The 16,662-nt window shown below is 38.0% G+C and overlaps 2 protein-coding genes across 4 annotated transcripts; both read right to left on the bottom strand.

The window, feature by feature from the left end:
• Positions 1–8,481: 8,481 nt before the first annotated feature.
• LOC143536958 (uncharacterized) lies at positions 8,482–10,341 on the bottom strand. Its single transcript, XM_077030827.1, has 6 exons — positions 10,318–10,341; positions 10,090–10,232; positions 9,901–10,013; positions 9,527–9,834; positions 9,297–9,451; positions 8,482–9,208 (listed from the first exon to the last, which is right to left on the bottom strand). The coding sequence occupies exons 1-6, from the start codon at positions 10,339–10,341 to the stop codon at positions 8,482–8,484; spliced, it is 1,470 nt and encodes a 489-aa protein (XP_076886942.1).
• LOC143536967 (uncharacterized) lies at positions 9,812–16,239 on the bottom strand. 3 transcript variants are annotated; one of them, XM_077030839.1, is made up of 19 exons: positions 16,139–16,239; positions 15,813–15,965; positions 15,536–15,645; positions 15,148–15,313; positions 13,666–13,766; positions 13,524–13,596; positions 13,286–13,421; positions 13,044–13,204; positions 12,811–12,935; positions 12,631–12,730; positions 11,904–12,000; positions 11,701–11,752; positions 11,374–11,475; positions 11,139–11,285; positions 10,885–11,047; positions 10,575–10,805; positions 10,325–10,478; positions 9,901–10,232; positions 9,812–9,834 (listed from the first exon to the last, which is right to left on the bottom strand). In XM_077030839.1, exons 2-17 carry the CDS (start codon positions 15,943–15,945, stop codon positions 10,348–10,350), a joined length of 2,028 nt encoding a protein of 675 aa, XP_076886954.1. In that variant the 5' UTR covers positions 15,946–15,965; positions 16,139–16,239; the 3' UTR covers positions 9,812–9,834; positions 9,901–10,232; positions 10,325–10,347. The 3 variants fall into 3 exon arrangements, with proteins under 3 accessions (XP_076886954.1, XP_076886952.1, XP_076886953.1); XM_077030837.1 differs by lacking the exon at positions 16,139–16,239 and having other exon boundaries at positions 15,813–16,041; XM_077030838.1 differs by lacking the exons at positions 9,812–9,834; positions 16,139–16,239 and having other exon boundaries at positions 10,000–10,018; positions 10,104–10,232; positions 15,813–16,041.
• Positions 16,240–16,662: the final 423 nt, after the last annotated feature.

The raw sequence follows: 16,662 nt of genomic DNA, 5'->3' as shown, positions 1-16,662 counted from the left end.
GTCTTGCCGTTTTGAGATGAGGTGTATGGACAAGAAAAACGGAAATGCATGCCATTGCTTTTGCAAAAAGTTTGGAAAGAAGTGTTTGCATACTCCCTACCATTGTCACATTGGAATTGTTTTATTTTCCGTTAAAATTGGATAGTTATATAGTTATTGAAATGGGTGAAGGTGGAGAATGCATGTGATTTGTTTGGAAGAGGATATGTCCATAAGAAATTCGTGAAATCATCAAGGAACAAAATGTAATAACGATGGCCGCGGTGCTTAGTACCGGGAGGTCCACAAATCACTATGAATAATATCAAAAGGCCAAGTAGTTGCATTACATGAATCATGAAAAGGAAACTTAACACTTTTGCCAAAAACACAAGGTTGACAAAGTGTGGTCTTATTTTTAAGAAAAGAAACATATGAAGACAATTTTAAAGTGTAAGGCCCCGAACCCGGTGGCCCTAATTTAGCGTCAGATTTACTCATAAACACAGTTCTTCAAATCAGAGTTTATTAAAACTTTTCGCGGAATATAAAACATCAATCATTTGTTACAAAACATTAAATCTTTTCTTTGATATCATAACACAAAACTTTATATTTAAAACATCTTTACTTCTTTCTTCAGATGCCAGCCGTTCAATCCATGCCGTGTGTCATCCTCATGCTAACTCTATAATCAGCTCACCTGCGTGCATACTAAAAGTCAGCTACGCTGAGTGAGTTCTAGTTAATCGAACGCCATACAATACATACACATACATACATATCTGTAGATACATATCCATACTTCACTAGTTACCCTTCTGTTCTACATACATACTTGCTACCATACATACATACATATCTACAATCACTAACCTCAGTCTACCGAGAGTACGTTCATAGTTCACCGTCTATACCTGTACTCAAGGTCGTGAACACGTACAAGGTTCGCAGTCCTTACCTATGTTCACCATTTATGGTACGTACAAGGATCGCGGTCCTTCCCTATACCATAGTACATCCACAACACGTACAAGGTTCGCAGTCCTTCCCTATGTTGCAACCTAATTCATAGCACGTACGAGGTTCGCAGTCCTCCCCTATGCTACAAAATCAGCACGTATAAGGTTCACAGTCCTTTCCTATGCTGAAATACATCCACAACACGTACAAGGTTCGCAGTCCTTCCCTATGTTGCAACCTAATTCATAGCACGTACGAGGTTCGCAGTCCTCCCCTATGCTACAAAATCAGCACGTATAAGGTTCACAGTCCTTTCCTATGCTGACACCTATCTAAATTTTATTTACATTAACTGTCTTAACACATTTTCCATTAGGTTTTTAATTTATTTTCTAAGCGAACTTAACTTTAGGCGAAGTTAAACCTTAAGCGAACTTAGCTTTAGGCGAAGTTAAACCTTAGGCGAACTTAGCTTTAGGCGAAGTTAAACCATAGGCGAACTTAGCTTTAGGCGAAGTTAAACCTTAGGCGAACTTAGCTTTAGGCGAAGTTAACCATTAGGCGAACTTAGCTTTAGGCGAAGTTCATCAGGCGAACTTAGCTTTAGGCGAAGTTAAACCTTAGGCGAACTTAGCTTTAGGCGAAGTTAACCATTAGGCGAACTTAGCTTTAGACGAAGTTCATCAGGCGAACTTAGCTTGCAGGCGAAGTTGTCGTCTGCAGGTTTTGTTCGCTCTTAAATCCTTCGTTCCTTAACCAAATAACTCGATTTAGGTACCCATGGAATCGTCTGACCAGCGCCTACAAACCCCAACTATCAAATCGACCTAACATCGATGTTTAGAGAGTGCGATTTAGGCATATAGGTTACGGGTCCTTTGTATCAATCGATTAACCCATCAAATCATAACCATTTTCAGTAAGTTTAGCTTTGTTGGATTCGTTTTTACCATACAAACTCAGATCTACCATTTCTCAAATCAAACCGAACCTATACGAACGATTTCTAACTATAAACGTACCTTGAACGAGTCGAACTTACGAACACGAGCTGGTCTTGTTGCTTTGGTTCGTCACGACGATCTAGCACCAACTAACGTTTACTCTCTCTCGGATCCTGCTCGTTTATGGTGTGTGTGTTTTTGAATGTGTAGAGATTAGAATGGAAAGAGATGAGGTTTAGGGTTTTATGGTGGTTTAGGGGATATTTATATCCCTTAAAGCCCATGGACCTAAGGCCCATTCTCATTTAACCCATCTCAAATAATCTAACACTAGCCCGGCTCATACCAACTCCTACTCTATTATTTATTTCCCGAACCCGAGTCAACTTTCCCTCTATTATTAAGTAATATAATAAATATCATTTTGGAAATTTCGGGATGTTACATAAAGCATGTAGTAAGTTATCGCATGGTTTCCCAAGTCGTTGATGCCAACGGTCTTGAGTGGTGACAGTGAGAGAAGTTGGTTGAGAGGTGGTTTTGGGAAGAGGAGCAGTCAGGGGGTAGAGATCGCCCGAGCTATTGCATCGAAGAATGGGAGCCTTGGTCTTGAGGTCCTTCACAGTAAAACCAAAAGGATCAAATTCAATATCAGTTGTAAGTTTACGAACATAAATAAGGTTTTTAATTAACTGAGAGGCATATAGGACATTGTTTAATTTCAAAGGTGGGTATGGGGGTGGTAAGGTGTGGTTGCCTTGTCCGATGACGGGTATCTGCATGCCATTACCAGCGACTATAGACTTGTTAGTGCATGAAAAATTTTATTTACATTAACTGTCTTAACACATTTTCCATTAGGTTTTTAATTTATTTTCTAAGCGAACTTAACTTTAGGCGAAGTTAAACCTTAAGCGAACTTAGCTTTAGGCGAAGTTAAACCTTAGGCGAACTTAGCTTTAGGCGAAGTTAAACCATAGGCGAACTTAGCTTTAGGCGAAGTTAAACCTTAGGCGAACTTAGCTTTAGGCGAAGTTAACCATTAGGCGAACTTAGCTTTAGGCGAAGTTCATCAGGCGAACTTAGCTTTAGGCGAAGTTAAACCTTAGGCGAACTTAGCTTTAGGCGAAGTTAACCATTAGGCGAACTTAGCTTTAGACGAAGTTCATCAGGCGAACTTAGCTTGCAGGCGAAGTTGTCGTCTGCAGGTTCTGTTCGCTCTTAAATCCTTCGTTCCTTAACCAAATAACTCGATTTAGGTACCCATGGAATCGTCTGACCAACGCCTACAAACCCCAACTATCAAATCGACCTAACATCGATGTTTAGAGAGTGCGATTTAGGCATATAGGTTACGGGTCCTTTGTATCAATCGATTAACCCATCAAATCATAACCATTTTCAGTAAGTTTAGCTTTGTTGGATTCGTTTTTACCATACAAACTCAGATCTACCATTTCTCAAATCAAACCGAACCTATACGAACGATTTCTAACCATAAACGTACCTTGAACGAGTCGAACTTACGAACACGAGCTGGTCTTGTTGCTTTGGTTCGTCACGACGATCTAGCACCAACTAACGTTTACTCTCTCTCGGATCCTGCTCGTTTATGGTGTGTGTGTTTTTGAATGTGTAGAGATTAGAATGGAAAGAGATGAGGTTTAGGGTTTTATGGTGGTTTAGGGGATATTTATATCCCTTAAAGCCCATTGACCTAAGGCCCATTCTCATTTAACCCATCTCAAATAATCTAACACTAGCCCGGCTCATACCAACTCCTACTCTATTATTTATTTCCCGAACCCGAGTCAACTTTCCCTCTATTATTAAGTAATATAATAAATATCATTTTGGAAATTTCGGGATGTTACATAAAGCATGTAGTAAGTTATCGCATGGTTTCCCAAGTCGTTGATGCCAACGGTCTTGAGTGGTGACAGTGAGAGAAGTTGGTTGAGAGGTGGTTTTGGGAAGAGGAGCAGTCAGGGGGTAGAGATCGCCCGAGCTATTGCATCGAAGAATGGGAGCCTTGGTCTTGAGGTCCTTCACAGTAAAACCAAAAGGATCAAATTCAATATCAGTTGTAAGTTTACGAACATAAATAAGGTTTTTAATTAACTGAGGGGCATATAGGACATTGTTTAATTTCAAAGGTGGGTATGGGGGTGGTAAGGTGTGGTTGCCTTGTCCGATGACGGGTATCTGCATGCCATTACCAGCGACTATAGACTTGTTAGTGCATGAAAAATTTTATTTACATTAACTGTCTTAACACATTTTCCATTAGGTTTTTAATTTATTTTCTAAGCGAACTTAACTTTAGGCGAAGTTAAACCTTAAGCGAACTTAGCTTTAGGCGAAGTTAAACCTTAGGCGAACTTAGCTTTAGGCGAAGTTAAACCATAGGCGAACTTAGCTTTAGGCGAAGTTAAACCTTAGGCGAACTTAGCTTTAGGCGAAGTTAACCATTAGGCGAACTTAGCTTTAGGCGAAGTTCATCAGGCGAACTTAGCTTTAGGCGAAGTTAAACCTTAGGCGAACTTAGCTTTAGGCGAAGTTAACCATTAGGCGAACTTAGCTTTAGACGAAGTTCATCAGGCGAACTTAGCTTGCAGGCGAAGTTCATCAGGCGAACTTAGCTTGCAGGCGAAGTTGTCGTCTGCAGGTTCTGTTCGCTCTTAAATCCTTCGTTCCTTAACCAAATAACTCGATTTAGGTACCCATGGAATCGTCTGACCAGCGCCTACAAACCCCAACTATCAAATCGACCTAACATCGATGTTTAGAGGGTGCGATTTAGGCATATAGGTTACGGGTCCTTTGTATCAATCGATTAACCCATCAAATCATAACCATTTTCAGTAAGTTTAGCTTTGTTGGATTCGTTTTTACCATACAAACTCAGATCTACCATTTCTCAAATCAAACCGAACCTATACGAACGATTTCTAACCATAAACGTACCTTGAACGAGTCGAACTTACGAACACGAGCTGGTCTTGTTGCTTTGGTTCGTCACGACGATCTAGCACCAACTAACGTTTACTCTCTCTCGGATCCTGCTCGTTTATGGTGTGTGTGTTTTTGAATGTGTAGAGATTAGAATGGAAAGAGATGAGGTTTAGGGTTTTATGGTGGTTTAGGGGATATTTATATCCCTTAAAACCCATGGACCTAAGGCCCATTCTCATTTAACCTATCTCAAATAATCTAACACTAGCCCGGCTCATACCAACTCCTACTCTATTATTTATTTCCCGAACCCGAGTCAACTTTCCCTCTATTATTAAGTAATATAATAAATATCATTTTGGAAATTTCGGGATGTTACATAAAGCATGTAGTAAGTTATCGCATGGGTTCCCAAGTCGTTGATGCCAACGGTCTTGAGTGGTGACAGTGAGAGAAGTTGGTTGAGAGGTGGTTTTGGGAAGAGGAGCAGTCAGGGGGTAGAGATCGCCCGAGCTATTGCATCGAAGAATGGGAGCCTTGGTCTTGAGGTCCTTCACAGTAAAACCAAAAGGATCAAATTCAATATCAGTTGTAAGTTTACGAACATAAATAAGGTTTTTAATTAACTGAGGGGCATATAGGACATTGTTTAATTTCAAAGGTGGGTATGGGGGTGGTAAGGTGTGGTTGCCTTGTCCGATGACGGGTATCTGCATGCCATTACCAGCGACTATAGACTTGTTAGTGCATGAAAAATTTTATTTACATTAACTGTCTTAACACATTTTCCATTAGGTTTTTAATTTATTTTCTAAGCGAACTTAACTTTAGGCGAAGTTAAACCTTAAGCGAACTTAGCTTTAGGCGAAGTTAAACCTTAGGCGAACTTAGCTTTAGGCGAAGTTAAACCATAGGCGAACTTAGCTTTAGGCAAAGTTAAACCTTAGGCGAACTTAGCTTTATGCGAAGTTAACCATTAGGCGAACTTAGCTTTAGGCGAAGTTCATCAGGCGAACTTAGCTTTAGGCGAAGTTAAACCTTAGGCGAACTTAGCTTTAGGCGAAGTTAACCATTAGGCGAACTTAGCTTTAGGCGAAGTTCATCAGGCGAACTTAGCTTGCAGGCGAAGTTCATCAGGCGAACTTAGCTTGCAGGCGAAGTTGTCGTCTGCAGGTTCTGTTCGCTCTTAAATCCTTCGTTCCTTAACCAAATAACTCGATTTAGGTACCCATGGAATCGTCTGACCAGCGCCTACAAACCCCAACTATCAAATCGACCTAACATCGATGTTTAGAGGGTGCGATTTAGGCATATAGGTTACGGGTCCTTTGTATCAATCGATTAACCCATCAAATCATAACCATTTTCAGTAAGTTTAGCTTTGTTGGATTCGTTTTTACCATACAAACTCAGATCTACCATTTCTCAAATCAAACCGAACCTATACGAACGATTTCTAACCATAAACGTACCTTGAACGAGTCGAACTTACGAACACGAGCTGGTCTTGTTGCTTTGGTTCGTCACGACGATCTAGCACCAACTAACGTTTACTCTCTCTCGGATCCTGCTCGTTTATGGTGTGTGTGTTTTTGAATGTGTAGAGATTAGAATGGAAAGAGATGAGGTTTAGGGTTTTATGGTGGTTTAGGGGATATTTATATCCCTTAAAGCCCATGGACCTAAGGCCCATTCTCATTTAACCCATCTCAAATAATCTAACACTAGCCCGGCTCATACCAACTCCTACTCTATTATTTATTTCCCGAACCCGAGTCAACTTTCCCTCTATTATTAAGTAATATAATAAATATCATTTTGGAAATTTCGGGTTGTTACATAAAGCATGTAGTAAGTTATCGCATGGGTTCCCAAGGCGTTGATGCCAACGGTCTTGAGTGGTGACAGTGAGAGAAGTTGGTTGAGAGGTGGTTTTGGGAAGAGGAGCAGTCAGGGGGTAGAGATCGCCCGAGCTATTGCATCGAAGAATGGGAGCCTTGGTCTTGAGGTCCTTCACAGTAAAACCAAAAGGATCAAATTCAATATCAGTTGTAAGTTTACGAACAGAAATAAGGTTTTTAATTAACTGAGGGGCATATAGGACATTGTTTAATTTCAAAGGTGGGTATGGGGGTGGTAAGGTGTGGTTGCCTTGTCCGATGACGGGTATCTGCATGCCATTACCAGCGACTATAGACTTGTTAGTGCATGAAAAATTTTATTTACATTAACTGTCTTAACACATTTTCCATTAGGTTTTTAATTTATTTTCTAAGCGAACTTAACTTTAGGCGAAGTTAAACCTTAAGCGAACTTAGCTTTAGGCGAAGTTAAACCTTAGGCGAACTTAGCTTTAGGCGAAGTTAAACCATAGGCGAACTTAGCTTTAGGCGAAGTTAAACCTTAGGCGAACTTAGCTTTAGGCGAAGTTAACCATTAGGCGAACTTAGCTTTAGGCGAAGTTCATCAGGCGAACTTAGCTTTAGGCGAAGTTAAACCTTAGGCGAACTTAGCTTTAGGCGAAGTTAACCATTAGGCGAACTTAGCTTTAGGCGAAGTTCATCAGGCGAACTTAGCTTGCAGGCGAAGTTCATCAGGCGAACTTAGCTTGCAGGCGAAGTTGTCGTCTGCAGGTTCTGTTCGCTCTTAAATCCTTCGTTCCTTAACCAAATAACTCGATTTAGGTACCCATGGAATCGTCTGACCAGCGCCTACAAACCCCAACTATCAAATCGACCTAACATCGATGTTTAGAGGGTGCGATTTAGGCATATAGGTTACGGGTCCTTTGTATCAATCGATTAACCCATCAAATCATAACCATTTTCAGTAAGTTTAGCTTTGTTGGATTCGTTTTTACCATACAAACTCAGATCTACCATTTCTCAAATCAAACCGAACCTATACGAACGATTTCTTACCATAAACGTACCTTGAACGAGTCGAACTTACGAACACGAGCTGGTCTTGTTGCTTTGGTTCGTCACGACGATCTAGCACCAACTAACGTTTACTCTCTCTCGGATCCTGCTCGTTTATGGTGTGTGTGTTTTTGAATGTGTAGAGAATAGAATGGAAAGAGATGAGGTTTAGGGTTTTATGGTGGTTTAGGGGATATTTATATCCCTTAAAGCCCATGGACCTAAGGCCCATTCTCATTTAACCCATCTCAAATAATCTAACACTAGCCCGGCTCATACCAACTCCTACTCTATTATTTATTTCCCGAACCCGAGTCAACTTTCCCTCTATTATTAAGTAATATAATAAATATCATTTTGGAAATTTCGGGATGTTACATAAAGCATGTAGTAAGTTATCGCATGGGTTCCCAAGTCGTTGATGCCAACGGTCTTGAGTGGTGACAGTGAGAGAATTTGGTTGAGAGGTGGTTTTGGGAAGAGGAGCAGTCAGGGGGTAGAGATCGCCCGAGCTATTGCATCGAAGAATGGGAGCCTTGGTCTTGAGGTCCTTCACAGTAAAACCAAAAGGATCAAATTCAATATTAGTTGTAAGTTTACGAACAGAAATAAGGTTTTTAATTAACTGAGGGGCATATAGGACATTGTTTAATTTCAAAGGTGGGTATGGGGGTGGTAAGGTGTGGTTGCCTTGTCCGATGACGGGTATCTGCATGCCATTACCAGCGACTATAGACTTGTTTAGTTTTAGAAACACCTTCTTCATCACTGCTGCTACCATCTCCAGCATTACCATATAAAGATTTCTTAAACTCTTCCTCCGCTTTCGCCTGTTCATCTGCTGCGTTTGAGTTTGCTGAGACCTTGGTAAGAGAATCCAGATTCATCAAAGAATCACCACCAGATGGCAGCTGGTTGGAAGTGGAAGCAATAAGAGATGTTTGACTTTGACCACCGTTTGAGTTAACATTTGCACCTTCAGATTTAAACGCTTTTACCAAACTGTTATCACTTACTTCCACAATATTACCTCTTCCTTTAATTAACCCAAGGTAGACACCAATATGGTCCGTAGATAATGACGGTATGCTGCCATCATCAGTTCTCATATATGGCATGACCTCAGCAGCTAACTCCCATTGAGGTATACTCTTTGTGGTAGAGGGTATTTTGATTTCCCAATTTCCACCGCCCCATTCGGGACCTTTAGGAACCATACTTTCAGCAGCAAAATTAGCAAAAATGCCTTGTGTCCACCCGGCAGAACGTACTCTTAGTATTCTTTCACAATAGCGCCTTAGTTCTGAGTCAGCATCCTCTTCTTCCAATCTTTGAGCAAGGCGTCGCATTGCACTGGGATTGAGGTGGCAAATATATAGGTCCAGTAGGCTTTCATAGTCAGATATTACTTCAAAGGTCTCTTTCGCACTATCAAACTGGCCATACCTGTAAAAGCGTAAATTTAATACCTACACATACTCACGCATTATAAAATATATTTGTTATAAAAGAGTATGTGTTAGCAGCAGCATACTTGATACACGCATATCCCAGTTGTCTAAAGCGGTGGAACAGGTGTGAAGTTGGAGGGCATTGTGGGTAATCTCTAGATCTCAGAAACTCGTCTTTCAAAACAGATAAAGCAGTTGAAAACCGACGAGCTTTAATAGCATAAGATCCACGCAGCAACTGATATAAATCACAGAAATTACTTAAGGAAAAGGACCATTCTACCCTCAAGCCAAGTATTATCTTCAAAATTACCTGAGTAAATTGAGGGCCTGATTGGGATAAAGATACAGCAAGATCACCACAAACTGGAGCACCGGTAGCAAGGATATCAAGAGACCTTGGAGTGATCCTTAAACTGTCAAACCTTGATGTTATTTGGTATAATATCTCTGAGAGGTCAAGCTTCTGTTCAAAGTTTTGCTGCATGGTTCCATAACCGATAAGAAGAGGTTCTAGAAGCCCCACAAGACAGTGCTTAATCTCCATACCCTTCTTTTGTCTAGGGGTTATTTCAGTTGGGTTTGCAAGCAACAATCGATCATTCAAGGTCCCAACCAACACTGCGTATAAGACAAATTATATATCAAATTTTAAATTACTTAAAATTTGTGTAGCCAAGATCTCACCTGCATTAGGCATGGTGCTGGAAAGAATGGTCCTTACTTTCCCGTCCCATCCTAGTACACTGATGGCAGTGGTGGTAGAGAACATAAGTGCAGGCCCAACCCACAAAAGAGATCTAAAGTAATATTAAGTTAAGTTTACAAAAACAAATAGCTTTTTAGATTGAAATAAATATATGACGTGAATGTGACGTGACAAAGGATATTGAAGGAAGTCCTTTATCGAATTTCATAGAACTGCTTGCGAGAATATCCAGATCAGCAGATACAATGAGTACTCTGTGGGTGGTTAATATTCCGGCAACAAAGCCCCTAAGAATTTCTTGCCAGTGAACCTGGAAAGATATTAATTAACAAAATTAGTATATTAGACTAATTGTTTATATTCTGAAACATTTTTTGAAAAGCTAAGATATCAACTGTCAACCTGCAAAACAATCTCATTCGTTTTCAGCTTGATTGACTTTTGCCTTCACCTTTTGTTGACATATTAGGACCATCAGAAGTAGAAATGCTGTATCCATGAACAAGCTTTGCCATGCCAATTTTGTCCCCAAAACATGCAAACATCAAAGTTGATTCTACATCACATTAAAACACGATCAGAATGTGAAATTAACTACATATAGCATCAAACACCAAGATTGACCTTTTAAATTAATATTGTCATCTCTTACCTACTGGAGTAGAAAAAATGCGATCAACTTCACTTTCAAAGGTAAATTGCAGTGGGCCCTTGATTGATGAAACATCAAGATCTTCATATTGTTTTTGATCATCTATCATATTCTTTTCAGCAGCCGGTTTTGAAACACCTCCAGGCAATGTATACACAGAAAGTTCAATCTTATCCTCATCAAGAATTGCAAATTGACCATCATTTAGGCCAATAAACGCAGCATCTCGACCTAAAAAGTTTAAAAAAAACGAATTGAAAGAAATAAAAGAATGAACTTCAGCAAACTCAAAAGTTAAAAGTCAACTGACCTTTAATTGTATTGGCTTTACTGTTTGATGACTGAGAGCTAGTGTTTTCCCAGTAAAGAACCACTTCACTAGAAGCACCATTGAACTCATAAACTATAAGAAACAAGTGTTGCTTTCTGCTGTGAATCATGTACTTCCCGTGGAACTCAACATGTCCAGGCATCTGAAAGTAGATAACTTCCAGCTCAGCAAAACAGCTTATGCATACAATTATTCATTTGAGATCAAAAGTTTTTAAATTATTAGCATGGTACCGATGCAAAAAGCTTCTCGTAGACAGTTTCAGATCCAGTAGATAGATTGTATGCCATTAGATTTACACCTTCAATATAGAAAGCCCTAGTAGGATAATGAAGCACCCGATTCTCTTTACTGAAAAAGTTTAGCTCCAAATGAATAGGCTGCCCACGTCATCAATTGTAGTCAGAAACACTTTTAAAAACTTGACAAACATGTGTGTGTGTGTAAGTCAATAGCTAACACGATTACCTGGCAAACTGGAATGCCTTTGAGATAATTTTTAGTGTCTAAAATGGTGATGAGAGGTAGACGAGATATTGGGGCACTTTTCGCGTGTCCTTCCATAAAGTGCTGCAAACCCAAACAAACAAAAATCCTGAGTTGGAACTTGGATACCAGATTTAGTACTTAGAATTAAAATAAATAAACTAGTGAAAATGTTGTTCTGGTTTTAAGTTGCTATGAAGTTAAATAAGTAAGCCTTTTGATCCCTAAAAGTAGAAGTTCTGATCTTTGTTGGGACTTGGAACGAATTAAATTCAATGAATAGTTGATAAGTTAAGAATGTAAACATACACTGAAGAGAAAGGCCTTGCGTGCAATGTCTGAAATTGTAAGCTGACTGGGCCTGGCAAACAACATTTTGATAACAAAATAAAAATTCATTTATAATCAAGTAATACTGCCAAGCTAAGGACACAGGTATAATAACATTGAAATTTTCCATAATATGTCAAAAAAGAAACAAAAAAGTATCATCTTGTGGTGACTAAACTTACCCTTTCATATGATGCTCTTGTAACTGGGCTTGCAGTTGATGTTCTGCTAAAATACCTGATGAGCCAAGTGCTTGAAGTTTCTTTTTCAATGCAGATGCTATCAAAACCACATGAAAATCAGTATAAAGTGACTACAGAAATCTTGCATAAAATGCTTGTAAAAAGAGGCTAAAGTGTTAGCAAGACAGTTGAGCGATGACAATTAAAGCAGATGTAATTCTCTTTTTATTTCTTTCATTTACCATTTTGTGTGTATCTATATTTAAAAGTATAAAAAAAATAAATACTCTTAATGACCGCGCATCTTTTGTAATGTTACACAGTACGATTCAAAATTCCAAGAAATTTTTATGATTTAAGTTTTTTGCTGTATATGTCACCAGAATATCTTGCATGAAAGAAATAACACATGTTACATGAATCATTTGCCCTTGGTTTCACAGTCACTATTAGCTTATACTTAACAGCTAATAGACAACTTATGCACACAAGCCTAAACTTAAGTCCTGCCTTGGTGAATGTAAGATATAAGTTCACAGTTTTCTTATAATTAGAGAATGTGTGTACCAAATAAATCATTCTCTTCTCAGTACAACCTATAAGTAATAGTTTTGCAATGAAAAACTAGATGTTTTGCTAACTGATGCAGCTAAAAAAATGGTTAGAACATTCATTTTTAACATGATGAACATATTTCTTCCACAATAAGAGCCAAAACTATAATCACCTGAAGAACCCCTTGCACTTTGCAGAACAGCAAAGAGTTGCTTTCTTCCTTCTCTAGTGTAGGCAGCTTTATTTCTTGCGCTGTCACTGCCAGTCATATTCTGCAAGAGAAAACAACCAATTACTTCTCAACATATAAACAATCTATAAAGATACATTGATATCAAAGCCATCACTTAACTGCAAACATCAAGGCTGCCAAATTTAGTTTTTGGTGAACTTCAAGACCTCTAATTTTTGGTAGAGGATAAACAGTTTCACCACCTTGCTGGGATAAAATGCGTGGAATATCAATTTGTTCAATTGCTGCAAACATTAAAAAGAGACTAAAACATCACCAATATATGATTAAAAGTTTAAAACCAATTACATTAAAGTTGAATATTTGAAGTAGAACGATATACCCTAACTAACCTACTGGCTCAAAAAAGTTAGATTGCACTTGAGGCCTATTAGAACTTGCTACAACTCGTGTTTTCCAAACTTGAAGAGTTCCATCCTTGGATAAAGTAGCAAGTATTCTCAATACCGGGAGCCACGCAACCGATATAATTGGTTGAGATCCCACTTGTGTACTGCAAATTGTAAGTGTGAATGAAACTGTAAAGTAAATAGAATATATATACACACCACACCACACCACACAGAGAACTTACATTCCAATCATGATAGGTCTCTCAGTTGATACGTCCCAAGCAAGAAGGGTACCACGTCTATCACCAACAAAAATCCATTCAAGAGTTGGATGGAAAGCAAATGCACCAGCACCCATAAGCTTGATGGCATTATCAACTACAGGTAGACCATACATAACATTAAACACATGAAAAATATATATATGACCTAGATAAGGTAAATTTCAGTATAAGCATAAATTGTTTAGACAAATCTTACATTGTAAGGTGTAGAGAACAGCATATGTATGAATGTTGTAAGCACGGATCAGACCATCTGCATAGCCGACATACTGAAATCAAGAAGTTAAATTAATACCAATTTGTTAGTAACACCAGAAATAGATTAAATTAAAACATACCAGCACAGCAAGGCGGGGATGGCAAGCAAGATTGACAATGGGTTTCTTTAGATCTGTCTTTATTTTTGTTGGAGCTCTCCCCCCTTCAACAGTTCCAACAACTTCATACAGAAAAATTATAAGTTAGTTAAGATAATTTACTCTGGTGATTTTCAACAAAACTACTTATTGTAGCATGTATCATGTGAAACTGTAAAGATGTTACTTTTTTAATATTGTTTGAAGCCAATCGTCTATTATGTACCCCTTTTCCATTGTTTAAATGAATCAACAGCAAATTAATATAGTTCTCATATCACGAAACAAATACAGATTACTGCAAGTTTTTATCCTTACAAAATACACTCTTCATATCAAAGGTTTTAGTCAGATAATAATCAAACTGATTTAACCACAAGTCGTGGCATACCCTTTCTCTTATGTTTGTAGAGAGCCTAACATTTGGTTATAAACACCTGTAGCAGGTCTTAAAGTCATTTCTAATTTGTTGAAAACTCCTTACATAAATTTACACTCCCCAAACAAAGTTGAGTAATTGCAAATCAGCAGTTACAGAATGCTTATTCAGTGGGCTGCAATTGCAAAGTTGCAAATAAACCTAAATCACTTAACATACAACTTACCCAAAGGTAGTAAAATTACTTTCACAAATACTATTATGATCAAATAAATAAAGTGGTAAGCAGTCGTTGCACATATTTTCAACACTAAACACCCATTTCTGTGTTTTGGGAATAAATTTCCATGTTACAGCTAATTCACCTAGCCTTTGAGCAGCTGTGACTACAACCTTGTACCATGGTGGTTATCATTTACTCCTTATGATCAAATACTATTGGTGTTTGTAATTTGGATCAGTTGTTGGAATCAATACTGCTTATAATAATAAAAAGATGTTCACTTAAAAATTTGAAGGGTATGATTGATCTTGCTAAAAATATCCATGATCATGTTGCTTACTCCCTAAACACATAAAGACATGCATTTCAACAAATATACACCTTATTAAACAAATGCTCTCTTTAACAGTGCTAGCTTATAATTAACAAAAAAAAAACAAGAAGCCAAAATAATACTTCCAACACGACCTTACAAATAATCATATAATGAGGAAAATTTACAGTATGGTCTTTTGTGTTACAAGGTGCCCTTAAGCCAATGATAGCATTAAACTAATTCTCCTGGAAACAACTACAAGTAGAATTCATAAGGTGTGTCACTTTCTTTACAAGTATCCACATTCCACCACCACCACCTATCAGTCCTAGTTGTGTGTATTTAATCGAATAAAGTAGCATTTTGTGTGAAATAAGACACAAAGACACACATATGGAATGATACTGATACTCTTTCCTTTATTTTCTCTTCTATCATTTGATATGTAGAGAAAACAAGAAAGAGGACATGACTTATTAGTACAGGATAAAACAAACAGATAGCAGAAAAGCAGACGATAAAAAAAATCAGTGTCAAAAAGTAAACCTGTCACGCTCATCCTGCGATGGAAACCAAAAAACACCACCGGTTGGAGAGGTGTAAGTGCCAGATATACTTCTGTGTCGATTGTAATGCGTTCCATCTTCTTTTCAGGAGAATGCAAAACCCAAGTTTGCTCTGTATCAAAATCACATGATCTAATTGTACAATCCTGCAATAAGTGAATACAGAAATCAAATACAAAAGTATGAAGTAACAACATCAATTCATATTCATCAAATCTTAGCACTATCCATTTCATATAAACAAAAACGCGGATACAACGAATCACCAACTAAAATTCAAAATCCATCTCCAAACACTCAAAACTCCAATTAATTATTCACCAGTCAACAAAAGCTTTATACGAAACGAAGAGAAACTAGTTACTAACCTCGAGTATAGCTACGACCGCATGACCGCTAGTGGGACTATACGACATCTTAACCACGGGAGCACCAATGTTAATCGAAGATATCTTGCTACCAGTGTAAGCATCAAACTCTACATACAAATATCAACAACATTCAATAACTAAATCACATGGCTTATTGACAAAGACCTAACACACTAAAAGCAACACGATCGGAGCCCTAACAAAGATCTATTGATTTCTAATTCTAATTAACAATAGAATATTATTATTATAACTAATAATCATACATTCATACCGATAATATAGGTTCCGGCAGCAACAGCCACCAAGGCTTGAGTCGGATGAAACGTGGCGGCGTGAGGCTGGAACGGCTTCGAACTGCGGCCGACGTGCCGCAGATCCAGATGCTGCACAGTCGTCCACTCCATCGATCTATCAGTTATTGATCCTGTATATAGATTTAAACGGTCTGAATATATAGGAACCAAAGGATCTGATCTAATTATAACCGGATTCGGATTATTTGAAGGAATAACACGAACGTGAATAAAGTTATAATCAGATCAGTGAGAATAATTAATTAGTCTTAAGTGTTGCGTGTAACTTGAAGGAATTGGTTACCTGTAAACTGACTCTGGAGGATGGAAGCTCATATGAATATCAAGAACAAGACAACGACGAGAAAAGTGGACTGTGTGATTAAACGGAGAGTAACTGTACGGTTTGGATGGTCCGACCCGATTAACAACTAATAACAGATTACTATAAATTATTAGATAATATATCATTCACGAGCCGAGCTGAACAGGTCGAGAGCTTGCTTGTTCCTTGGCTCATTTACAAACCGAGTCAAACTTGAATCGAGTATTTATTTTTGATTGAAAATCGAGTGTTTTCCAAACATTACTTATTTATTTTTTATTTTAAATTTTTCAATAAAAAACAAGTTTGAAGTTATGAATAATATATCTGCAAACAAATTAATAGTTTTTAAACAAATGTGTAGTAGAATGTAAATTTCTATAAAAAAAAAATTGAAGTGAGATATGATAACAAATAAACAAAGTAACAAACTAATAGTAACTTGAAAACTTTAAACGAACAAATGAAACTATGAAATTAACGGAAGTGGGAAAATTTAAAAA

Source organism: Bidens hawaiensis, unplaced genomic scaffold (assembly GCF_021521415.1).
Source record: "Bidens hawaiensis isolate Kalapana, Puna unplaced genomic scaffold, B.hawaiensis_p1.1 tig00011073_1, whole genome shotgun sequence".
NCBI lineage: Eukaryota > Viridiplantae > Streptophyta > Magnoliopsida > Asterales > Asteraceae > Bidens > Bidens hawaiensis.
The sequence above is the reverse complement of the archived record's forward strand: the minus strand, read 5'-3'. Positions and strand labels throughout refer to the sequence as shown.